General features: G+C 36.5%; 2 protein-coding genes and 1 pseudogene across 2 annotated transcripts in view; 2 read left to right on the top strand and 1 right to left on the bottom strand.

Annotated features, from left to right (window-relative positions):
- The window catches only part of LOC141332940 (uncharacterized), a 470,295-nt pseudogene that overhangs the window by 313,015 nt on the left and 130,319 nt on the right, over positions 1 to 26,961 (top strand).
- The window catches only part of LOC141333350 (NACHT, LRR and PYD domains-containing protein 3-like), a 167,918-nt gene that overhangs the window by 94,048 nt on the left and 46,909 nt on the right, over positions 1 to 26,961 (bottom strand). The gene's annotated exons all lie outside the window — the stretch shown is intronic.
- Positions 6,054 to 26,961, top strand: part of LOC141333351 (uncharacterized) — a 21,228-nt gene continuing 320 nt past the window's right edge. The window contains exons 1-13 of the mRNA XM_073838335.1: positions 6,054 to 6,920; positions 7,530 to 7,643; positions 7,883 to 8,039; positions 8,498 to 8,690; positions 9,537 to 9,632; positions 11,065 to 11,160; positions 12,528 to 12,653; positions 12,789 to 12,923; positions 13,045 to 13,155; positions 14,053 to 16,147; positions 16,508 to 16,549; positions 21,130 to 21,228; positions 26,665 to 26,961. The exon at positions 26,665 to 26,961 is cut by the window's right edge and continues 320 nt beyond it. Of these exons, the coding sequence (XP_073694436.1) occupies positions 7,535 to 7,643; positions 7,883 to 8,039; positions 8,498 to 8,690; positions 9,537 to 9,632; positions 11,065 to 11,160; positions 12,528 to 12,653; positions 12,789 to 12,923; positions 13,045 to 13,155; positions 14,053 to 16,147; positions 16,508 to 16,549; positions 21,130 to 21,228; positions 26,665 to 26,882 (3,477 nt within the window). The 5' untranslated portion in view covers positions 6,054 to 6,920; positions 7,530 to 7,534 and the 3' untranslated portion in view covers positions 26,883 to 26,961. The remainder of the gene's footprint in view (positions 6,921 to 7,529; positions 7,644 to 7,882; positions 8,040 to 8,497; positions 8,691 to 9,536; positions 9,633 to 11,064; positions 11,161 to 12,527; positions 12,654 to 12,788; positions 12,924 to 13,044; positions 13,156 to 14,052; positions 16,148 to 16,507; positions 16,550 to 21,129; positions 21,229 to 26,664) is intronic.

The raw sequence follows: 26,961 nt of genomic DNA, 5'->3' as shown, positions 1-26,961 counted from the left end.
ATGCGTGAGAGTTGGCAGCCCTGCTTTAAGCATTTTTCACAATATATTTATCCTATATAACCATGTGTCTGTTAATGTCTTTGACAAAATTAAATATTTAATTATTATAGTAATTTTAAGAAGCTTTTCACAGCCAAATGTAACTCTACTTAAAACTAAAAACATTTTTTTTTTCGCATTTTACCTGTACTTTAACTTGTTTCCTTCTAATAAACCACCAACTGCATACTAAATATTGTGGTCTCTGTGACAAATGTTTTGTTCCTAGATTCTTCCATGATGATGGCCTGTGGCACATCAGCAGACTCAGAGTGAACCTTCTTCTCCAAAGTGCTGTAAACCATTGTCTAGTAAGTAAAATATCAAACATACACTACTGTTTTGTAAGTTTTGGTATGGTAAAGTCTCTTCTGCCCACCACAATTGTGTGTATTTGATAAATAATACAGTTAAACAGTAATATTGTGAAATTAATACAATTTAAAATGATTGTTTTCTATTTTAATATAGTTAGAGAAGTAATTTATTTATGTGATGCAAAGCTACATTTTCAGTATCTTTACTCCAGTCTTTAGGGTCACATGATCATTCAGAAATCATTAATCATGTGTTTGACTTAATGCAGGAGGATATTTTGATGAATAAAAAAAGTTTCTTTTTTAATTTACAGCATTTGTTTGAAACATAAATGTTTCCTTTAACTTTTGATAACTGATAATGATAAGACATTGATAATTAGAAATTAAAAATATTTTTTGAGCAGCAAATCAGCATATTAGAATGATTTCTGAAGGATCATGTCACACTGAAGACTGGAGTAATGATGCTGAAAATGCAGCTTTGATAAAAAGAAATTTAATTTCACAATATATTCACAAAAATCTGTTGTTAAAGGGATGGTTCGGAGTAGAATTGACTTCATTGCTATGCACTCCGAAGCCCATCTAAATACCCCATCCGAAGTTTTTTTTTTTACCTTAGTCAAACATTTATGGAGATATTAGAGTTTTTCGAATTGCTTGTTACAGGAGTGAATGGTACATGTGATGTATCTCGTAAATTGCACCACTAAACGTGCAAGTAATCTTACCAAACTTGTACAGTAGTGTAAATAGGTTATGTACTCACAAAACGCTGCATCGGAACATTTGTAAGTCCACCATGAGTGTTTTAAAAACACGTTTTAGCCGATCCCTACTAGTCTCAGAAACTACAAATGGCGACACGTCGACGTCACTTCCCTGGTTTGAAAAAAGCACGTAAAAGTCCTCCTACAAGTTGACATGCACACAGATGTAGTAGGAGGACTTAAATGAGCTTTTTTCAAACCAGGGAAGTGACGTCGACTTGTAGTTTCTGAGACTAGTAGTTCTCGGGTAAAACGTGTTTTTAAAACACTCATGGTGGACTTACAAATGTTCCGATGCAGCGTTTTGTGAGTACATAACCTATTTACACCACTGTACAAGTTTGGTAAGATTACTTGCACGTTTAGTGGTGCAATTTACGAGATACATCACATGTACCATTCACTCCTGTAACAAGCAATTCGAAAAACTCTAATATCTCCATAAATGTTCGACTAAGGTAAAAAAAACTCCGGATGGGGTATTTAGATGGGCTTCGGAGTGCATAGCAATGAAGTCAATTCTACTCCGAACCATCCCTTTAAATTGTAATAATATTTTACAATATTATTGTTTTTACTTCATTTTTGATCAAATAAATGCAGCCTTGGTGAGCAGAAGCGACTTATTTCAAAGACGTAAACTTTTGAAAGGTAGTGCACATTACAGTTATAATGTACCTCCCACTTACAGGGCTAGTTCACCTAAAAATGAAAATTCTGTCATTAATTACTCATGCCCATGTTGTTCCAAACCCGTAAGACCTCTCCGTTCATCTTCTGAACACAAATTAAAATATTTTTGATAAAATCCAAGAGCTTTCTGACCCTGCATAGACAGTGAGGGTAACCACCACAGTCAAGACAGAGAAGGGTAGTAATGACATTGTTAAAATTGTCCATGTGACATCTGTGGTTTAACTGTAATTTTATGAAACTATGAGAGTAATTTTGTGCACAAAGGAAACTAAATTTGTATTCTTGTAGCATCATAAAATGAAGGTTGAATCGCTGACGTCACATGGACTATTTTAATAATGCTTTTACTACCCTTCTGTGTCTTGACCGTGGTAGGGCCCTTGCTGTCTATGCAGGGTCAGAAAGCTCTCATATTTCATCCAAAACATCCTAATTTGTGATTTGAAGATGAACAAAGGTCTAACAGTTTTAGAATGACATGAGAGTGAGGAATTAATGACAGAATTCTCATTTTTGGGTGAACTAACCCTTAAAATGATACTGTGGCATATGTAGTCCATTCTGTAGAGACTGTGTCTGTTCCCTGAATACTGAGGGCAAATAATATTTTTACCTTTGCTTCTACAAAAATCCTTATTGTGATTAAACCAGATCACAATAAGCACAAATACAGGCATTAATACTTGGCCTGTAATGAGGTTACAAAACTCTGATAATAATAAATTGATAATAGTGAGGATATACCAAAATCCACTAAAGTATAAGTTGCAACATTTTTGTATTTAATTCTTTAACTTTAAAACAGTCTTTCTGATTATGTCCATGGGTCAGGTACAATCTTTTTGTTTAAATTAATTTAAAATACACATTTTTAGCTAAGCATTCATATAACATTGCACTACAGTTATATGTAATTTAAATAAATCATCTTTGGTCTGAAATAATATGAACAGCTGCTATACTAATCTTTCTCCTTTTGCTTTCCTGTTTCTTTCTCTGGATGTCCATCCCAAGGTTACCAGAGGTTACGCCAGTTCAAGATCGGATCCAGCCTTACTTGTGAAGACTTCAGAAGACCGCAACACTCAAGTCTTCAGATGATGCCAGCTGTACATGGACATACAAAGCTGTGAAATATTATCCTTATATTGCCTTTAAGGGTATCAATTTTCAACCCGCTTTGTATTATTGCAGTGTTTCTAATATCTGTAAATCTGTAAATGAGTTATGTGTACCTATAAATCCCTTTTTACTTATACTGTAAGCAACACTCTGCAGGATGACTCATAATGAAATGATGAGTTTTGACAAAAACACTTTTTGCATCAACAAAATGACAAAATACTGTGTTTTGCGTCATGCAGTAGAGTTTTGCTGACAAATAAACAGGGTATCTCTGAGAAAGAATAAACAACTTTTATATATATTAACAACTTTGTAACATACAAAGTGGATTAAAAATTGTTGAACTTACCCTTTAATAATGTTAAAGGATTGTGTTTAACTGAACACTTCACTAGATACTTTAGTAAGGTTTTATTAGAAAAGATTTTAAAATATGTATCATATAACTTAAAACATTTTAACTGCTTGTTTGCTCGGTTTTTATTTTGTTGTAATATTGTACATCGGTTTTTGCCATGAAGATAAATTAGATTCTGATGTGGCAATAAAAATAGATAATTAACTTTATCTTTGAGCTGCTGTCATATGGACATTTCTTTGTTGCTAAAAGATCTTTCCCAGTAAGTCTCAGTCACCTCTGGCTGATTAAAGTTTTTTTTTTTTGATAAGTGATAAGTGATAAATGATAAGTATTATGAAATGTGTATATAATTGTAGAGCAGTTAACCATGGTTTTTCAGTAGCAAAACTGTAGCAACTATAAGTATAGTAAACAAGTTTTTTTTTTTTTTTTTTTTTTAGTTCATAAGGTTTTGATGCCATGGTTCTACTATAGTTGAATTGTAGTAATACTACAGTAAAACTGTGGTAAGCATGACTGTAGTAACCATAGTTTTTTAAAATCATAATAAATGTGGTTGCTATGGTTTTACTGCAAATACTGTAGTAATGGTTAGTTTTGTACTTACTGTGGTTTTAATGCAACAGTCATTGTTAAACGGTTATTGTAGTAAAAATATTGATTTAGTTTTTACTATGGTTTTACTGCAAATGCTGTGGTTAATCTTTGAAAGAGTGAATGATTCTCATTTGTATGTCACTGTTTTGATACAAATATATCTGATAAATGTAAATGTATTTGTATGTTTAATGTCTACCTTGAAAATGTTAATAAACAAGCAACCGTTATTGAGAGTGGTGTCGTGTGTATTGTTTTATTATAAACCAGCGGCTCCTGCCGCGGGTGGTACGTTAGAATAGGAATGAGAGAAACGCCGGTGAACCGCGCCCACGCCGAGCAGCCGGGATTTAAAGCTGCATCGGCCGAATGTCGGCCGGACAGCATTTGCGATTAAATGCCGACATCGCGGCGACGTCTTGCCGATTAGCAAACGATCTCGGAGCGACATCGCGCCGATGGAATTTTGTAAGTCGGGACGACGTCGGCCCAAGGTATGTGTGCTATCTGGGATGGATATATGAGTAAAATAATAAAGTAACCATGAACATAAATAAAGACACATGGAACAAAGCTTTATTCAGACATATTGGTATTTTAGTCTTTATCTAGATGCTCTCGCTGGCTCTTTGGTCTCTGAGGATGAAGAGACCACAGCAACATCTGGTCCAGATGAGACAAAGAGCAGGTGGAGTGATGGAGGGTCTCATCGATGGCACTTGACCATTTCCAGGATGCTGCTGTGGATTTCTCTTTTCTCGATGCACACACCAGTCTGCAGCAGACATTTCAGATCACACAAAGCACAAATGCACAAATACAATACAAAAGTTGTCATTTTAACAGCACAATTTCATTAGATCTCTGTATTAGAAGTAACAAAACTAGCTAACTTTATATTAAGTTACAGATTTAACTTTTTTCCCCACAAATGCTGCTGTCACCTTTCCTTTCAGGTCCTGCTCCACCGCAAAATACCTGCAACAAAGGCACAGAAATCTAGAATCAGAAAAGTGCTTAAATTTTTTTTTTATTATTAATAAACTGCACTTAAGGTTTAAATAGATGTCTGTAGTGTACTCACTCAAAGCCTTTGATGGCAGCACTGCTTCATCAATCACTCTTCACCAGACAAGCATACTTGTCTCATCTGTCCCTGTAACATCCACACAAGATTCAGTTCCCTCTGATTCATGTGCTCAATACTACATTTATGAGGTCGCTGTTGTGTTCATTGGCTTTTTATCCAATACAAATGCTCCTGAATTTATCAACAGTACTATTAGACAAATGAAATAAGTGTGGTAAAGTTGGTTTTATGTTGGACATTCGTTAGACATCAGCATTAATTTATATGTAACCGCATAATATTCATGGATCATGCTGTATCTCGTTCAGATCACATTTAAAAGCATAATATAACAAATATTCATAATATTATTCGATGATGTAATTCTTTTAAGCGTCTGAAGTGGAAAAAGTCCTCAGAACGATCCCCACTTGCTCATGTCAAGTTAGGGAGTGTCTCAAAAGTACAAAATCCACAATAATCTTGGTTAATAATATGTGCGTTATTCCATAAAAATACTTAAACTGTGATCCTTTTATGTATGTAGTTTCTGTTAACAAATAGACTAATTATAGATTAAGATTATTTAAACTCTTAAATGGTTAATATATCTGTTTTAAATAAGTAACCTGAATGTCAGAAAGAAAATACATTTATTTAACTTTCTGGTTGTTTTATAGAAAGAGCTCAAAACACCTGCAGTGTATTTATATATACATGAAAATACAAAATTACTGTAGTATATACCATTTTCTGTAGTCTGGTGTCTTTTAGTTAATGTGTTTTTTTTCTTTTTTTACACAGTGCAAATAAGCCATCTTTACAAATACTACAAAAGACGACTGTTAATTAACATTTTCAGTGGCGTAAGTGATAACACGAGTAACTTTTTAACGCGAGAGACCCGAGTTCGCGTCCGCCTTTTTGGTGAAATTGTTTTCGAAATCGTCTCCTTTTTCCTTTTCATATCACATCGGAAAGGCATATGTTTTCAATAAAAATTATTGAGTTGAAATAAAGTATTGGGTAGGGTTAGGTGTATCTGAGCTGAAGGTATGCTGAAGATGTGTGTGTGTGTGTGTGTGTGTGTGTGTGTGTGTGTGTGTGTGTGTGTACTTGTATTTCTTACTTTGTTGGGCCCGGTGACAAGGAGCCCACCAACAGTGTGGGGTCCAACAGCCTTGTGGGGCCCAAAATAGTGGGCCCCACACCGATTTTCATTTAAACAGCCTCATAAGCCTCTCCTGGTGTGTCTCATGCCTTTTTTTCACTTTCCCCACAAGGTGACAAAGTATGGTTCTGTGTGTATGTGTGTTTGCGCTCTCTATCGCCCCCATATCTCAAAGTGCGGTAGTGCCGCAGATACACACTACCGGAAGTGTGTGTTATTTTAGCTCACGGAAAGGGAGGAGCTGTTTAGTTTCTGTGATTGACAGTGTTAATTCCTTATTTTACATCTATAATTTAACGTGTTTCAACTCTGTACCAAGGGAAAAAATACTTAATGTGAGCAACAGGTAGGTTTATATTATTTTACTGCATTTGAGTTTCGTGTCAATTACTACCCATATCAACAGAACGATGCTTAATGAAAAACCTTTTTAATCACACGGCTAATTGCTAATAGTTCACGGAAAGGGAGGGGTCGTTTATATTCGGTTACGCGCGTTATCAACCGGAAGTTCAATGCGGTTTAACGTCGAACAGACGAACTTCACTCTTCTTGAGAGCAGCAGGTAAGTTAGGTTTATATTATTTGACTGTACATTTGATGTAGTTTTGTGTCAATTCCTACTCATATCAGTAGAATGGTGCTTAATGAAGTAAAGTGACCATTGTACTGAGATCGCTCGTTGTTAATAGCACATGGAAAGACGGACTTTTCTGGATTTCTGCATTTTCAAGTGGATGTAAACGGAAGAATCTCTTCAGGTGAATAACAGGTAGGTTTATGTTATTTGACTTTGTACATGATGTAGTTTCGTTCAAATGCTTTCTCCGTTTCGTAACGTATGAAATTGATGGTTAATAATAATGATGTGCTAGTTTATTCAGATCGCTAGCGTTAGCTTGCTAATCTTATCTCTAGACTAATAATGGTGTTGACAGCAGAAGAAAGAAGCATGTTTTATTGCAGTTGATAATTTGACTACGTATTTTTTGGTAACACTTTACAGTAAGTTTCATTAGTTAGTTACTTTTGTTAACATGAACTAAGAAGAACAATACTACTACAGCATTTATTAATCTTAATGTAAATTTCAATATCTACTAATGCATTATTAAAATCAAAAGTTGTGCTTGTTAACATTAAATAATGTTCTGTGAATTAACTTGACCTAACAATGAACGACTGTATTTTAATATAATTAACATTAGTTAAGATTAATTAATGCTTTAATATATGTATTGTTGATTATGTTAGTTGATACATTAATGCCAGTGACAGCTCCACTTGAATATTAATGACTTGAATTTGCTTGTTTTTTGTCTCTCATGCTAAATTCATACTTTTTCTTTGTGGATGTGTCTGTATTTTATTTTATAAAAAGCTATAATGTCCAAAAGAAGAAAGAGGATACGGCCTGCTGACGAAGCAAGGACCTATATTTTGTCTTCATGTGACAAACCAGAGTTTGTGGAAAGATATATAGATAGAAACAAAGGTATGTTGATGTGAATTTATCAGTACCTCTCATTTGCATACACTTACATAATAATGTATACCATTGTAGTTGGAAATGGTAAATTAGTAGAGTTTTCTTTCTTTCTTTCTTTCTTTCTTTCTTTCTTTCCTATTTGTTTACATTCGGTTAATACTCTGAATCCCTAGTTTCACCTCCAAAAGTGTCAAGGCAACAACTTTTTCCCCAAATTAAGTGTCTTTCTAATTATGTCTTTATAGGTAGAGGAGTATTTGCTAACCAGCCTGTTGAACCGGGAGCTTTTGTCTTGGAATACAAGGGGGAACTCGTTGCTGCAGAGGAATTCCAGGCGAGACACTACACAGAGTTACAGAGTACATTTCTATTTGATTTTGAGTGGCAGCAACGTCACTGGTGGTAAGTATGTACAGATGCATGTTTTGAGACATCTGGGAAACATGTATGCCATGCAACACACTTCTGAATAGTTAATGAGCAAAAGCATAATCAGCAGTTAATTCCGATAATACAGCCCCTGTGTACTCAATTCTATGGGTGATTTTAATGTTTTTCTGTCTGTTCTGTGGTCCTCGGCAGTTTTAAGTTAATATACTCCGCAATGGTATTTGGAGCAATATGCTGTACATTATCAACATTCAAAACTTGAGTTTCACTACAGGGCGACTTTAACATTTTAGGCTGATGATAAGCACTTTTGTTGATTAGGACTTTCTGCTTTGTATGTCTTACAGTTACAGTTGATGTGTAATTTAAATGTCTCTTTCGTGTAATCTGACCATTTGTGCACATGATATTTAAATATTTAAAGGGTTTTTCTTTAAATGAACTTACAAAGTTTTTTTTATACCTTTTAGTATTGATGCATCCAAAGAAGATGGCTCTCTGGGAAGACTATGCAATGACAATCACAAATCTCCCAACTGCTCTATGAAAAAAATCATAGTAAATAACAGGCCCCATTTGTGTCTATTTGCCATGAAAAGAATTGAAATCGGAAGTGAAATTGAATATAACTATGGTGATGCACAATGGCCATGGCGTAACAAGGTGAGTTAGACTAACACAACTACTTTTTTGGGTGTGTGTGTGTATATATATATATATATATATATATATATATATATACACACACACACAGAAATTTACTTTTTTTTTGTCTGATTTGCAGGGTCCAAAGAAGCAGTCTTCTGCTCTACAGACCGACTCGTCCCCAACAGATCACCCATCCGATGATGACCCCAAAATGGATGATGAAATCACACAGGTAAAAGAGTAATGTAGACAATCATCTCAAACTATTGAGCTCTTAGATTTCATAGTTTCTATTAAAGAAACAGGTTCACACTATGTTTATCATCATTGGGTGATATGTTAGAGTTCTGATTGAGGAAACAGTTAGTGTGCAGCAGGACAGTAAAACTAGAAAGGTTTCTGTCAGGTTAAGCGTCACACACGCATTTCTAGTCTTGACCTTATGGGGTCCTTATACACACACACACATTTCTAGTCTTGGCCTTATGGGGTCCTTATACACACACACATTTCTAGTCTTGGCCTTATGGGGCCCTCACGTATGGATCTCATTCAAAGTGATTTTAATTAATTGGAACAGCACCTGTCATTATTTAAACTGAACTTATTGCAGGTAGAATTCAACACTTTACAAGCTGCTACATGTTCAGGTTGAGTATTTTAGATGTAATCCATTGCACGATATTAAATGTTGCTGTGACACTAGCTGTTAGCTCTAGGAAGGATCTGTAAATGGGTTTAGATTTCAACTATATGCTAGTTGAGAGACTATGAGATAACATGTGTCTCTTGTAAATGCCTGAATACATTACACTTGTCAGTTCTTCACAGGTTCTTGTTCTGTTTTTGTCTGATTTGCAGGGTCCAAAGAAGCAGTCTTCTGCTCTACAGACCGACTCGTCCCCAACAGATCACCCATCCAATGATGACCCCAAAATGGATGATGAAATCACACAGGTAAAAGAGTAATGTAGACAATCATCTCAAACTATTGAGCTCTTAGATTTCATAGTTTCTATTAAAGAAACAGGTTCACACTATGTTTTTCATCATTGGGTGATATGTTAGAGTTCTGATTGAGGAAACAGTTAGTGTGCAGCAGGACAGTAAAACTAGAAAGGTTTCTGTCAGGTTAAGCGTCACACACACATTTCTAGTCTTGGCCTTATGAGGCCCTCAACCCAAAGTAATGATTTTACAGTTAAGTTCACACACACACATTTCTAGTCTTGACCTTATGGGGTCCTTATACACACACACACATTTCTAGTCTTGGCCTTATGGGGTCCTTATACACACAAATTTCTAGTCTTGGCCTTATGGGGCCCTCACGTATGGATCTCATTCAAAGTGATTTTAATTAATTGGAACAGCACCTGTCATTATTTAAACTGAACTTATTGCAGGTAGAATTCAACACTTTACAAGCTGCTACATGTTCAGGTTGAGTATTTTAGATGTAATCCATTGCACGATATTAAATGATGCTGTGACACTAGCTGTTAGCTCTAGGAAGGATCTGTAAATGGGTTTAGATTTCAACTATATGCTAGTTGAGAGACTGTTTTTACATGAGATAACATGTGTCTCTTGTAAATGCCTGAATACACTACACTTGTCAGTTCTTCACAGGTTCTTGTTCTGTTTTTGTCTGATTTGCAGGGTCCAAAGAAGCAGTCTTCTGCTCTACAGACCGACTCGTCCCCAACAGATCACCCATCCAATGATGACCCCAAAATGGATGATGAAATCACACAGGTAAAAGAGTAATGTAGACAATCATCTCAAACTATTGAGCTCTTAGATTTCATAGTTTCTATTAAAGAAACAGGTTCACACTATGTTTATCATCATTGGGTGATATGTTAGAGTTCTGATTGAGGAAACAGTTAGTGTGCAGCAGGACAGTAAAACTAGAAAGGTTTCTGTCAGGTTAAGCGTCACACACGCATTTCTAGTCTTGGCCTTATGGGGTCCTTATACACACACACACACATTTCTAGTCTTGGCCTTATGGGGTCCTTATACACACACACATTTCTAGTCTTGGCCTTATGGGGCCCTCACGTATGGATCTCATTCAAAGTGATTTTAATTAATTGGAACAGCACCTGTCATTATTTAAACTGAACTTATTGCAGGTAGAATTCAACACTTTACAAGCTGCTACATGTTCAGGTTGAGTATTTTAGATGTAATCCATTGCACGATATTAAATGATGCTGTGACACTAGCTGTTAGCTCTAGGAAGGATCTGTAAATGGGTTTAGATTTCAACTATATGCTAGTTGAGAGACTATGAGATAACATGTGTCTCTTGTAAATGCCTGAATACATTACACTTGTCAGTTCTTCACAGGTTCTTGTTCTGTTTTTGTCTGATTTGCAGGGTCCAAAGAAGCAGTCTTCTGCTCTACAGACCGACTCGTCCCCAACAGATCACCCATCCGATGATGACCCCAAAATGGATGATGAAATCACACAGGTAAAAGAGTAATGTAGACAATCATCTCAAACTATTGAGCTCTTAGATTTCATAGTTTCTATTAAAGAAACAGGTTCACACTATGTTTATCATCATTGGGTGATATGTTAGAGTTCTGATTGAGGAAACAGTTAGTGTGCAGCAGGACAGTAAAACTAGAAAGGTTTCTGTCAGGTTAAGCGTCACACACACATTTCTAGTCTTGACCTTATGGGGTCCTTATACACACAAATTTCTAGTCTTGGCCTTATGGGGCCCTCAACCCAAAGTAATGATTTTACAGTTAAGTTCACACACACACATTTCTAGTCTTGGCCTTATGGGGTCCTTATACACACACATTTCTAGTCTTGGCCTTATGGGGTCCTTATACACACACACACATTTCTAGTCTTGGCCTTATGGGGTCCTTATACACACACACACATTTCTAGTCTTGGCCTTATGGGGCCCTCACGTATGGATCTCATTCAAAGTGATTTTAATTAATTGGAACAGCACCTGTCATTATTTAAACTGAACTTATTGCAGGTAGAATTCAACACTTTACAAGCTGCTACATGTTCAGGTTGAGTATTTTAGATGTAATCCATTGCACGATATTAAATGTTGCTGTGACACTAGCTGTTAGCTCTAGGAAAGAACATTTAGCTATTTAATTGTAATTGTTGGCATTTTTGTGGCTTATCTGATTTAACATTGAACTTCTTTAGTACTTGGATGGTGTACTGTAGCTTCCACTTTCTATTCCAGTTGTTCTCAGTGGGAAATTAAAACACTTATACATTGCCTTTTCCCTGATCTGCATTTGTGTGACTTTTTCTCTAGCTTCTGTGGAATGCTGTTTGGCTCTGTTTTCTTTCAGATTCATAAACACCCCAATGTTGAAGTCTCATTTATTCATCATGTTTAAAGTATTTTCCGTTATATTGATATTTATACCGTTTTTAGGCAGAACTGAATCAAAAACTAAACAGCTGAACAGTGACAACTGACTGACAATTGTTCAACACTAAACAATGACAGTATTTAAGAAGAATTAAAATGATTTGATTTGACAAACTAAACAAATTTAATAATTATCTTCTCAATAGACAGAACTGAGAAGGAACTGACTTCAACAGGAAATATATAATTCCATGATTCAAGCTGATCAATGAAAAGCTGCTTCAAAACTATTTTTATTGTATAAAGCGCTATAGAAATGAAGCTAAACTGACTCAACTTTAGATGGCCGTTCACTCTGTCAAACTAGATAAATGTTGTTGTTATTAGGTTCTTGCCCAAGTGTTTGTGCTAAATTAGTACACTGCTTATACATATATGGTTCCAGTTAACTCTTAATACATATGTTTAATTATATTCAGGTGTTTACTGGAGGGTTTGGCCTAGTAAATTATTCAGAAAGTGATGAGACTGATGAGGATAAAGACAACCCTACCTCTCCACCCTCTGGTGTTGTTCAACAGAAGACAAGGAATGGAAACATTCAGGTATTCCTCCGATGCAGTACTTAAAATTCTTGTGTAAAGTTTATGTAAATGGCTCAAACATCATTTGCCTGTGGCTGATTTTAATAGTGTGAGCAAAAATGTATAACCATATATTAAAATCACTCTTTTTGGCAGATGGATGCGGTTCCTGATTATTCTGAGCCTCTGTTTGACTCGAGTGAAAGTATAGTAGATGAAACTGATGAGGATTCCAGTTCGCAATCAGACAGCGAAGTTGTTTCAAAGCTGAGGATGACAAAAAGCATTTTGGTATGCCTCTTAAGCTCTGGTACCAACTATTTGACAGTTAATTTCTACCAAAATATTTTTGTTGTAAATGATTTTGATAGAATGTGAACAATCCTAGCATGACCTAACTCCCTTTTGGCAGATGGACAAGGTACCAGATTTTTCTGTTCCAAGTGATGACAGCACAGATGAGATTGCCACTCCCAAGATGGAAATGGCTCTAGAAAGACCAAAGAGAAGCTTTCTCCGTCCTGTAAGTGATTTTTTTTTTTCATGCTTTGTCACTTAATGGTTGGTGTTCTCAATGTTTTTAGTCCCTTGGTCTAATTTTTAATTACTAGTTTATTTCTTATTTAATTTACTTGTAATAAATTTTTACCTAGCTTCCTTAAAGAATGAATGTCATGCAGTTGACAGTTTTAGTCAGTTTATCGTACTAATGTATTAAAAGAACTCTCAAATAACTTTCATATATGCATAAATTTCATTGCTCGTAAATACAACTAAGAAAATAAACTTAGATGTTAAGAGACATGATGAATGGAAATTGATGGCAACCAACAGTTTTAACGCTTGTGTGTTTGTCCGTTATAAACTTTCATTACATAAAGAAAAAAGTTATTTGAAAAAAATATTTAAATCAATTATATTCCCTGCTGACTTTGTATGTTCACCCACTGGCAAATAAATGGTTGGTCTATAAATGTATTGGTTGATTTTAACAGTGAGAGACAGAATAACATAAGAAAAATGAATTTCAAAAAGTGGAGTCCTAATTTTTATGAGTTTTTTTTCTGAATTTTGTTTTGTCTCTCACTGTTCAAATTAGCCTACCGTTAACATTATACCACTGATCATTTCTTTGTTAGTGGGCAAACATGCAGAGGATTAAATATTGTTTTTCCTCACTGTATCAAGCTCATCAGATCACTCATGTTAAAATAACACATCATTGTTAAAATATTTCTAATATGGACTTTTATTATCTTGCCTAAATGACTTAAATGCTGTCCATTTCCATTCTGTCTCTTCACATCCAAAACTATTCATTTGTGCTCTGATGAACCGTAGTCATTTGTGTTGTAGGTGAGTCTTTTTTTTCCTTCATTTTGGAGAGACTAATCCTGTTAACTTTATTTATTTTTTAAAGATTCAAAGGCATCTTGTAGAATCAGATGACTCGTGTGGCGATAGCGAGGATGAGTATATCCCAGATCCCAGGGAAGAAAGCACAGGGGATAGCAGTGACTGCAGCTTGGAGTTATCACTGAAAAATAAACAAAAGTCAGCTATTACACAGAGCAGAAGCAAGTCAAGTCAGAGCCAATTTCAGTCTTCAAGTCAGAGCAGAAGTGAGTCATCCAGTCAGAGCAGGTGTGAGTCTTCAGGTCAGAGAAGATTTGAAACAAGTCAAGACTCAGTGCAAGATTGCAGATTTTCCAATAGCAGAGATGAAAGAAGCAGAGAGAAAACAACAGCGCGAACATATAGTAACAAAGAGATGAGCATTTCAGTTCCGCTTGAAGAAGAGCCATCCGTCTATGTTAATCCAGTTTTGAAAAAGGAGGATGGTTCTAGAAGATATAACAAGAAACATCATTGCTTGTATTGTGGCCAAGTAGTTCAAAAAATGTCAAGGCACTTGTCGCGTAGACACAGTGATGTGGTCGAGGTTGCGAAGGCATTGAGTTTGCCAAAGAACTCAAAAGAAAGGAGGCTGCAATTAGATTATATACGAAACAAGGGGAACTTTGAACATAATGTTGAAGTTTTGGAGAGCCGGCAAGGCAAACTCATCCCGTGGAAGCAACCCAAAAAAAAAACTGAAGGACAAGAATTTATGCACTGTGTTTACTGCTTTGGGCTCTTCAGAAAAAGAGTCATGTGGCGACATTTTCAAGTCTGCAATTTCAAGCCTCAGGGCAAGTCTTCCAAGCGAGGTAAAACAAGAGTTCAAGCGCTGTGTGCGTTTGCTGAACCTGCTCCAACTGGACTTAGCGACACATACTGGAAGTTCTTAAATGAAATGAATCAGGATGAGGTCGCCGTTGCAATTAAGGAAGACCGCTGCATTCTTGAATATGGATTCAGACTGTTCAACAAGAATGAAAATGTAATTAGCCAACACCAATATATTCGACAAAAACTGAGAGAGCTTGCCAGGCTGGTACTGGAAGCTAAAAAGATGACACACGTGAAGTCCATCAAAGAACTCATAAAACCTGAAAAATACAGTCATGTTGTTAGGGCTGCAAGATGCCTCGCTGGATTCAGTGACAAAACTGGAAAATATCAACGTCCATCGCTTGCTCGCAAAGTTGGGCATGGCTTACATGCATTGGCCATGTTTATCAAATCTGAAGGATTAAAGACGAAAGATCAACAGACAGCCAAAGACGCTGAAGAATTTGCACTGCTATATCAAGAGAGTTGGAAATTTGACATTGCGAGCCAAGCATTAACTCAGCTTAATCAGACCAAGTGGAATTCTCCTCAAATTCTACCGTTCACACAAGATGTCCAAAAACTTCATTCCCATTTGTCTGAGAAACAGCAGACACAACTTGATGCCCTGCGAGAAAATCCTTCTCCCTTAAACTGGAAGGACCTTGCTAAAGTGACCTTGGCACAAGTTATTCTCTTCAACCGCCGTAGAGCAGGAGAGGTATCCCGAATGCCCTTGTCTGTGTACCTGTCAAAGGACACATCAGAAACTCACCAAGATGTTAACCTGGCCCTTACAGCGCTCGAGCAGAAGCTTTGCAAACATTTTGTCCGGATTGCCATAGTAGGAAAGCGAGGAAGGAAAGTCCCTGTTCTCCTTACTCCAGTCATGAGGGAATCCCTTGATGCTTTGACTGAGAAGCGAGAAGAATGTGGAGTGCTGAAAGAAAACTGCTACTTGTTTGCATTGCCGCACTCTGTCCATTATTTGAGGGGTTCTGATTGCATTAGGCAGTTTGTGAACGAATGTGATGACATCAAACATCCAAAAGCGCTAACTTCGACAAAACTAAGGAAACACATTGCTACTCTGTCGACCGTTCTCAACCTGAAAACAACAGAACTCGACCAGTTGGCAGATTTCCTTGGCCACAACATTGAGGTCCACAGAAAGCACTACCGTCTTCCAGAAGGAACCCTCCAGCTTGCTAAAATTAGCAAAGTTCTTTTAGCTTTGGAAAAGGGACGGCTAGGAGAGTTCAAAGGGAAGAATCTGGATGAAATTCAGCTTGATGTGACTGGTATTAAGCCTTTTTTATTTAAAATTTCCTTAAAGGATAGGATTGTCCATCTGTAAATCATTCTCTTTTAGAGAAGTGTATAGAATTTGAATTGAGTAGCAAAATCAAGTTTAGTATAATCGAATTGAATAAGAGTACAAGCATTTGTAATTATATTTATATGTATTTGTCTATTGTTCTGGAAGTGTGCTTCTCCTTTAACATACTGATGGGGAGAGCAGGTTTTATAGTTATAATTGACTATAACTGGACCATTTAAGACCGTCTGTTTTGCTATTTATGTATTATTTTTGACTACTTTTGCAAAGTTGACCACAGTTTCAGCTTTCTGACTCATTCATATTCTATTACTTTTTTTAGAGACTGTTGACCTGGACATGGATGGGTGCTCTCAAGAAGAAGGTATGTTTGTATGATTTATTTTTTTATTATGAATCATCTTATTTAAATATATTTTTAATATTTGTTTAATGGCTTCTTTCACTGTTAGCAATACTAATGTCTCTATAAAAAATTCTCCTTAAAGGGATAGTTCACCCAGAAATGAAAATTTGATGTTTATCTGCTTCCCCTCAGGGTATCCAAGATGTAGGTGACTTTGTTTCCTCAGCAGAACACAAACAAAGATTTTTAACTCAAACCGGTGCAGTCTGTTAGTGATTTAATGGCAGTGGATGGCACCAAACCTTTGAAAGTAACAAAAAACATGCACAGACAAATCCACATTACACCCTGCGGCTCGTGTTGATACATTGATGTCCTAAGACACGAAACAATCGGTTTTTGTGAGAAACTTAACAGTATTTATATAATTTTTTTTTACCTTTGATGCACAGCCACGTCCATCTGTCATGAGCACGAGTTCATCATCCGGCTCGTTACTCGTATAGCGCTCTGGTGTAGAATACGCAAACGCCGGAAGCCATCTGTCGCGTGTATTTATCACTCATTGTTTACACAGTGCACAGAGATTTTGGGTATCGCGGCTATTCAAAATGGTAATTACTTTCTATATGCTGATTGTTCAAACCGATTTAAAGGTAAAAGATTACGTTTGCTTGCATGAACTGATCCGGAATTGTTTTTTATCGCTGATTTCCCCTTTTTGCGTATTCTACACCAGAGCGCGTTCACATGTAACAAGCCGGATGACAATCTCGTGGTCACGACAGATGGACGTGGCTGTGCATCAAAGGTAAAAAAGGATATAAATATTGTTCAGTTTCTCACAAAAGCCGATCGTTTCGTGTCTTAGGACATCAATGTATCGTCACGAGCCGCAGGGTGTAATTTGGAATTGTCTGTGCATGTTTTTTTCTTACTTTCAAAGGTCTGGTGCCCATCCACTGCCATTATGAGGCTGACCGACTGCACCGGTTTTCGTCAAAAATCGTCATTTGTGTTCTGCTGAAGAAACAAAGTCACCTACATCTTGGATGCCCTGAGGGGAAGCAGATAAACATCAAATTTTCATTTTTGGGTGAACTATTGCTTTAATGTTTTACCGTTGACTATAGGCATTCAACATTACAGTATAATTGAGCGCTATCAATTTTAATATTTATTAGACTTTAAAAAAATAACTTTCAAATAAACTAGGGGTGGGCATAGATTAATTTTTTTAATCTAGATTAATCTAGATTAAATCTTGGAATTAATCTAGATTAAAATGGCTAATTTGAATTCTGCTGAAGGCATTCAGAATATGTGTGTTTCCCAAATAATGACTTAAAGTCTTTGAGAATGGATCATAAAACTCATAAAGCTGTTCTATGATAATTTGTTGATGAAAATAAATTGTTCAATTAGATGTACTTGTTTTTACTAACTAACAATGAAATTATTTTTTCTACCTATTAGATTGTGTTTTTTTAACGTCAACACCTACCCAGCCCATTACATGTTACACCGTACTTTTATTTTGACAGGTTGCCGTGAAGTTTCTGTGTCATACAGTTTGATATGATGCTAGTTTTCTCAAATGAAACGGTAAAAGTGACACTCACAGCAGTTTGGGAGATTGAGTTTATCTGTTCATGTGAGATGAAAATGCCAAACATTACCGGGAGCGTCACGTGTGTTTCAGTATGCGAGTACTCCGTGTAGTAAAAGCTCGTCTCCGCAATGCAAACACACAGCAAACGAACCTATCGGATTCATATTAAAACGGTCTTTTTGCATTTCAGTTTTCACAGACACTAGTCCATATCGGGATTTGAATTAAGTGACTGACCAACATTTGATTTATGAATCCAAAAAACGACGAATTTACGTGGCATTTCGCTATAGTAGATTCGGTTTTTATGAATGAAGGACGACGCGATCCCGTCTGTGTTTTGGCGGAGGAGACTTAAACGTACGGACGTGAAGGTGAAAGTCATCATAGCTTGCGTAGTTTAGACCCAGCTCCCAACCCAAATTTGAGAATAGATTAACGGCGATATTTTTTTTATCGCGCGATAAGAGTTTCACGTTAACGCAGCACGTTAACGCCGATAACGGCCCACCACTAAAATAAACCCATTATAATAAGTTAAATATTTAGCTACCTGTGCCCTTCAGCAGATATGTACAAAAATTTTATAAAGTTATCAAATACTAATTCTAAATACATTTTTAAAGAAATCCTTAAAGCTACAAAAGTTAATGTCTTTTTTTTTTTTGGATTAACACATCAAAACAGCTGTTGTTATTTAAATACGGCTGCTGTACATGACCTTTTAGTTTTTTTTTTGTTTTTTTTTTTTACTTAGTCTCTATGGAAGAGCTGAGAGTGTAATGGGGTGATTTAGATGAGGGAGATGATGCTGGGGAGCCTCAGGACAGTTTTTACAATTTCATAGATGTTTTTAATGTGATGCATATAGAACTTATGTCATGCACAGTTTTAAGGCAGCTTAATCCCCTTTTTTGGAACTTAATTCCTTAACCGATGACATATGACATTGCATGCACATAGTTTCTTTTGTAGTTTGATATGAAATGATACAGGCCGAGTCGAGCCTGGCGTGGAGGCGAAGTTAGTGTGTGTTTGAAACGCCTCTCGTTTGATGTGCTCGTAAAGACGTTCTGCATCTCATAAAATAAATAAAATAGACAGAGGCAAAAGTTGTAAATGGGGATGGCTAACCCTAGCCCTGCCCCTGTTTTTATTGCATTAAATATTTTTACTGTGGTAATCTAGAAAAAATGAACCACATGTTATTTTGGTAATTTTGACACTACTAAAATATACCATTTGCATCTCATCTTGCAGCTTTTTCAATGTCTTGTGCTCCATACCCAGCTTTTACATTCATCAGGGCTGTGACTCGACAGCTGGCTTTCCAAGTACCACCATAATGACCAACAATATTTATTATTGTCAGCCACTTTAAACATTGTAAATGCAGTTTAAGCATTAACACTGCACTGTGCTTACATCCAGGTAAACAAAAAAACTAAAATAATTGTATACAATATATTTACATGTAATCTTTAAGTACTAACATCTTGGATGCTAAGGTGGTGAAATATTACGGTTTCCCTAGTAATAGCTGTACACAAAGCAGCATTAAGGCAGTTTTACCAGGGATGGTAATTAAAATGGCAAAGACTACTGATCTATATAATGATGATATAATGTTCTTCATTATAGATCAGTGCCCACGACACGTTTCTGAGGACAGTTGGTTCTCTTCAGATATATTCATATAAAGACATCCGTGCCGCGTTTTGACTTTGAAGTGTGCATCATTGCCTTTTGAAGTTTTATCCAGCCCTATCGTGATTCTAGTCTTTCCATCCCCAAATGTAAGACCTCTTTAAATTATTATTAATTATAAATTAGTATTTTCATATTCTATTAAAATTAACAAACTTTTTATGCCCTTAAATTTGATACAACTAAATTAAGGAGTTAAGCCCTCTACTTTATGATAGCCTGTCGGGCAGTCCGGTCAAACATTTTGGTAGTTGACTAAAATAGCCCAGGGATGTCGGACTGGCGGTTTTTGTGAGCCCAGAGTTCTCATTTCAAACATAATTTGTATTTGTCATGCAACAACCTCCCGGCATGTCTTATCTCTCGCTCTGTTCCATCAGAGGCATTAAAGCATAAGCATAACAAAAAATAATTGTTTAGAATGAAAGCGAATTAATATGAAACCAATGCAACTGCACTTTCAAGCACTGTATCCAAAATCCAAGCATTTTTCAAACCTTGAAAACACTACATTTAAAATTCAAGCATTTTCAAGGAATTCAAGCACCAGTACGATCCCTGTGTGATTTTGTTAGCTGACTACAAATTGACAGTGATTAGCGTTGTGTTTTACCCAAAGTTGAACATTCTTCAACTCTCTGTGCCAGGGGAAAAAAAAACAAAAAACAACACCTGAGTGCTCAGCATTAAAAAAAAAGTTACTCTATAAAACGTGGCTCTCATTTAAAAAAAATTGACAAAATGTGCTAACCTATCTTATTTTTTGTAAGCTGGTAATTTTTTTACTGTTAATACCATAATGTAACGAGGTTAAAACATTTCCTACCGTAAATTGCTTGTTCCGATGATATAACTTTACTTTAAATTATAGACACACACAAAAAATTTATGACACCTCTCTACTTCCACTATAGAAAAGTAAAACCAAAAGATCCCAATATGGCTGCTGTCATCTTGGACTGATTACGTCATTTGGCTGTTTGCACAGTAGTGATTTTTTTTTTTTGGAGCCCTAGTCTAAAGTAGTCAAAAGTCCTTAGTATCAAAGTCCTGCCTAAACTCCCACAGACTAAACTGGCAAGTTCATTGTCATGATGCCACACCTGTTTTTGTAACGTATCTCATGACTAACTAAAAACTTGTAAACAAACTTTAACATCTGAACATTTAATGGGACGTACCTAAATGACTGAAACTTATGCGTGATTGATCATAATCTTGTGTTGCTTGCAGCTAATGTATATGTTTTATTTCATTAAATACTTCTTCTTGCACTCAGATGAATTCATTCCAGAAGCTGAGGACAGTGTGACATCCATTCAGGAACCTACTTCCACAGTATATTTGCAACCGCAAACAAAGTCGGCCAAAAAGAGAGGTGAGCTTAGAAAAATAAAGTGGATTGATGGTACAGCTGATCTTTAACTGCGGTCCTGATGCGGGTTCCCGATCTGTGTCCGTTCTCAAACAGTTCCGTGTATTTCCATAAAGAAAAGGTTGTTCTGGACTGTAACTGACTTTTCTTTTATATTTATTGACCAATATGCACGAAATATGTCAGTAAATCATCATAAACAGAGTTTTTTGGTCTTAAGTAGGGCTGTCAACATTAACGCGTTAATGGCGCGTTAACGCAAATTAATTTTAACGGCACTAATTTTATTAACGCGCGATTAACGCAGCGCGCATTTCTGTTTGACCCACTATAGCCCATAGTTAAATGGATGCAGTGCTGCCAACCTAGCGAAAAGTGTCTAGCAACAATACACAAACACATAATTGGACAAACCCAATTTAGTTTCTGAGGCTCTCTTCGGTTTTGCTGAACGTGCGTGAGGTCTCCCAATGAATGCGCGCGCACCTCCCTCTCTTCATATCTGCGTCTGCTCTGTTCAGCGAGCGGCAGTGGAGCAGCGCTTTCGGTTAAAACAGATGTTATGTTCATTCCAGTGCTTGAAGTGGGCCGGTACGCAAGTACTTCTGTATTTTATCATTTTGCGTACACCGGCACTTCTGCCATATTTAATGAATGCAAGCGGAGTCGGGCTACGTTAGGATTGTTGCTGTGTGGTTGATGCGTAAAGCCACATACGAGCGAAAACGGCGTATTAAATGCACGTCAAACACATGCATAATTGCATTTCATATGTACTCCAAAGTTAATTTCAGCTTGTTAATAGCACGCCAAATAGATACAGAAAGTCGTGCTAGTGCGCATTTGCATGAGACCAGGCTCTCCAATCAGTACAGGCCAAACTCCTAAAAAGTCAAAGGATCCTGAAGGCATTCAAACAGGAAGTTAAAAACAACGATAATAATGCAGGGAATAGTGACTTATGTCCAGATGCCGGTAAATGATTCTTTTCAGTGATTGAATCATGATCATAATTCAGGATTTTTTTTTCAGTTATTATTTCATATTACTTTGGTTATCTGATAACAGAAATATTACATCAAAACAATGGAAACAGTTTTGTTGAGAACGTGGCTGCATCAAATGACAGTATGTGGGCACTGAGAGGCAAACAAATGTAATAATAAATGTAGATTTTGCATGTTCAGAAGAAGTGAGCTGCCCTGTCCTGCAAATAATGTAAACAGGCTTGTGTAAGTAAATTGCTCAGTGCAAAGAAAGAGAAGTAATGGGAACCTGGTGTTTCTATGTTCTTTTTTTCATGTGTCTAATAGACATGAACAAGTTATTTGAAAAACATCTATGACATTTGAAACAAGTTAGTCTAGTCAAGTATGGTTTCACTGATAATAAACACATATTTGCTTAAAGCATCCATGCCAATGTTGATTAGAGTACTAAAAACTTAAAAAAGTGTTAATTTAAGGTACATTTAGAACAGATAAAAATGTGCGATTAATCGCGAGTTAACACAAGACAACCATGCGATTAATCGCAATAAAAAATTTTAATCGATTGACAGCCCTAGTCTTAAGTGAACGTAAACAGGTGAGAAAGAAAACGCATGTTCAGTGTTAAAGAGACAGCCATCTAATAAACGTGCCGTCTGTCGTTAATGTTAATCAAAGAACAAAAGAAAATCATTAAAATTACGAAAGATATTCAGTCAGTTAATGTTTTATTAACAAAGTTCGGGAGGAGCGCGTCAGATACTTAGCCTAATTAACACAAGTGGAACGCACTCAAGTTAATCTACATCAGATATAAATACAGTTGACTTGCCTCTACCCATTTGATGGTTTATCAGCATCCCTCCACCACCTTATCTCCTCATTCCGAGTTCTTTTTAAACCTATACGGGAGGCTACTCTAGGTTCGGGCCATTCCCGAGCTCGGAGGCCTTCCCTAGACAGCCCGCCAAACATGCTTTACGTACTTCACCTAATTATATGCAAGTGTGAACTCATGAAATGAGGGCTAATCAATATTTTATTTATGAAAGAAAACCATTGCCTGGGTTGTACCTGGCATTTGATCAGTTTTGTTTATGCTATTGCTAATTGATTTGTTTGTTTCCATTTTATTACTAGTCTTTAACATTTTAAGGTTTTACATTTATATTATTCTAGTTGTTGTTTTTCTGAAGGAAAGGAATAAATACATTAAAAAGACAGAATATACATTTGACATCTAAATGTTTGACATAACTTTTTAATGGATTTTTATCTTATTGGAATCGTCGTTAGGAATAGATCAAATTCAAACGATACATTGCAGATAATGAGCTCAGACGGTAGCAACTACCTCGCCTTGGTTCCGTACGGATTATTTTATCAGAGAATATTTGTTTTTGACATGACTGACTAAATTTCAGACTACACACTTAAAATATTCTATACGAATATTTCTCATGTCTGTGTCAAGCATGTTCTAAGAATCTATACAGAGTAGTTTTATTTTTATTTTAGGGAGATCATGAACAAGGCCACCAATTCAAACACTGCATTGTTCTTTTGTAGACCCATGAATAATGTCAAATAATGCACCTTATTAAAGGGAAGTGTCGTTGTACAATGTTAAAGGAGAACTCCGGTGTGATTTTGACCTAAAGTGTATTGAATCATGATACCGAGTGTAAACGTACCTTGCATATCTCATCTCGTCTTGTCCACTGCTGTCCGAAATCTGGGGTCAGTTAGCCGATGCTCACAACAGCTTGTCAATGATATTCAATCGGGCATCGAAGGAGCCATGTAAATAAATCACTGTTTTACGCCATTTACGAGGCACAAAGTAGCTCCAGACTTCATTGGTAGACTTCCAAGGGCCCTGACATTTAAAACGAGAAATTGAGAACTTAGAAAAAGCACCGGTAGTTTATTTACAAGTAGATTTATACAGACAGTAACCGCAAGAAGTTTAGCTGCCGCCGCCATCTTAAATGTAGTCACGATAAGTCGAGTGTCGAGCACCAAGGAAACTACAACCTGGTACGTTGATAAGCTGATAAATTCCTTGGTGATCGACACTCGACTTATCGTGACTACATTTAAGATGGCGGCGGCCGCTAAACTCCTTGCCGTTACTGTCTGTATAAATCTACTTGTAAATAAACTACCGGTGCTTTTTCTAAGTTCTCAATGTCTCGTTTTAAATGTCAGGGCCCTTGGAAGTCTACCAATGAAGTCTGGAGCTACTTTGTGCCTCGTAAATGGCGTAAAACAGTGATTTATTTACATGGCTCCTTCGATGCCCGATTGAATATCATTGACAAGCTGTTGTGAGCATCGGCTAACTGACCCCAGATTTCGGACAGCAGTGGACAAGACGAGATGAGATATGCAAGGTACGTTTACACTCGGTATCATGATTCAATACACTTTAGGTCAAAATCACACCGGAGTTCTCCTTTAACTCAATGGGTAAAAAAAAAGGTCAGTTTTTTTTTTTGTATTGTTTTTTTTATTTTTATTGCAGTTCCGCACTCCCCTTAAACGGCATTCCTGATTTGTAAAACGTACAATACAAAAGAACCTGCACCAAATATGTTCATCTGTATATACAGGTGCATCCCAAAAAATTTGAATATCATCGTAGTTGGGTTTTTTTTTTTTTCACTTTTTTTTATTGTAACTTAAAAAAAAATCTTTCATATGTTCTGGATTCATTACATGTAAAGTAAAACGATTTTTCTATTTTGATAATTAGAGCGTACAACTCATGAAAGTCAAATTCAGCGTCTCAAAATGTTGGAAAATTTACATTTGAGTTTCATTAAATGACCATACCTACAGTATAAATTCCCGGTATCTCTTGTTCTTTGAAACCACACTAATGGAGAAGACTGCTGACTTGGCATTGGTCCAGGAGACACCCATTGACACCCTCCACACAGAGGGTAAGTTACAGAAGGTCATTACTAAATGGGGTGGCTGTTTAGAGAGTGCTTTATCAAAGCATATTAAATGCAAAGTTGACTGGAAGAAAGAAATTGAGTAGGCAAAGGTGCACAAGCAGCAGGCATGACTGTTAGCTTGAGAATACTGTCAAACAAAGCCGATTCAAACACTTAGGAGAGCTTCAGTAGGAGTGGGCTGAAGCCGGAGTTAGCACATCAAGAGTCTCCACACTCAGACATCTTCAGGAAAAGCACTACCAAGCCACTTCTGAAACAGAAACAACATCAGAAGCATATTACCTGAGCTTAGAAGAAAATTAACTGGAATGTTGCTCAGTGGTCCAAAGTCCTCTTTTCAGATAAAAGTAATTTTTGCATTTCATGTTGAAATCATGATCCCAGAGTCTGGAGGAAGCCTGGAGAGGCACAGAAGTCCATTGAGAAGATTCTGAAGTCAGTAATACCATGGGGTGCCTTGACGTCTGCTGGTGTTGGTCCACTGTGTTTTACAGTATCAAGTGCAAAGTCAATGTAGCGTCTACCAAGAGATTTTGGAGCATTTTATGCTTTCATCTGCTGACAAGCTTTATGAAGATGCTGCTTTCCTTTTCCAGCAGGACTTTAGCACCTGCCCACAGTGCCAAAACCACTTCCAAGTTGTTTTGCTGACCATGATATTACCGTGCTTTATTGGCCAGCCAACATGCCTGACCGGAACCCCATTGAGAATCTGTTGGCTATTTTCAAGAGAAAGATGAGAAACAGTGGATCCAACAATATACAGGCGATCTGAAGGTTCAGTAGTGCCTCAGCAGTGCCACAGGCTGATCACTTACACGCCACACCTCACTGATGCTGTCATTTGTGTGCTGCTGAGCAAGAATTGAGTACATAAATGAACATACTCTAAAGAACTTGAACTTATGTTTTGCAAATCCTTTTTTGTTGATTGATCTTTGCAAGTATTGTAATATTTTGAGATACTGGATTTTTGACTTGAGCTGTACGTTCTAATCTTCAAAATTAAAACAAAAAAACTTAAGGAATGTTTAACTTTACATGTAATTAATCAATGAATCTAGAATATATTAAAGTTTCAGTTTTTGAAATAAGTTGCAAACAAAAACCTTTTAGGATATTCCAATTTGAGATGCACCTGTATTTTAACATGCATGTTCCCATCTGTGTCATGTTGCTGTGTTTATCAGTACATGACAAAATCATTGGTAATATTTTGATGGTCCTTTTTGAACATTATGTTGACAATTAATGTTACACTTACATGTCAACTAACTTATTAGAAATCTGTCTACTTAATATCCTCTAACTCTTTGTGATGGTCTCCCAACAAAGTTAGTAGACATGTAGAGGCAATGTTACTTAATGTTGATTTTTTTTTTAAGTCCATTTCTCATATAGCTGTCTGTTTGTCTTTCAGATTTTTGTTTTCTTTCAGTTCTGATGATTTAACTATTCTTTTTTTTTTTTTCCTGTATACTTAGGCAAACAAACTGCAGTCAAAAGAAGCTGGACATCAGATGAATGTGCTGCAGTCGAAAGGCACCTAAGGAAATTCATTGTGAGAAACCAAGTTCCAGGGAAAATGGACTGTCAGCATTGCGTTGATGCAGAAGCTGAAGTTTTAGTAAATCGAGACTGGAAGGCAGTGAAATATTTCATCAAAAACCGCATTTCTTCCATAAGAAAAAAAGTACATTAAAATGCGGGTATTTCAGCCTTCCTACAAGCGTTCACCTCGGGGAAACAAGTTCTAATTGTTTTCAACTAAAGGTTAGTTC

Source organism: Garra rufa, chromosome 4, assembly GCF_049309525.1.
Source record: "Garra rufa chromosome 4, GarRuf1.0, whole genome shotgun sequence".
NCBI classification, from domain to species: Eukaryota; Metazoa; Chordata; class Actinopteri; order Cypriniformes; family Cyprinidae; genus Garra; species Garra rufa.
Note: the sequence above shows the minus strand (reverse complement) of the source record. Positions and strands in the feature narration are given on the sequence as shown.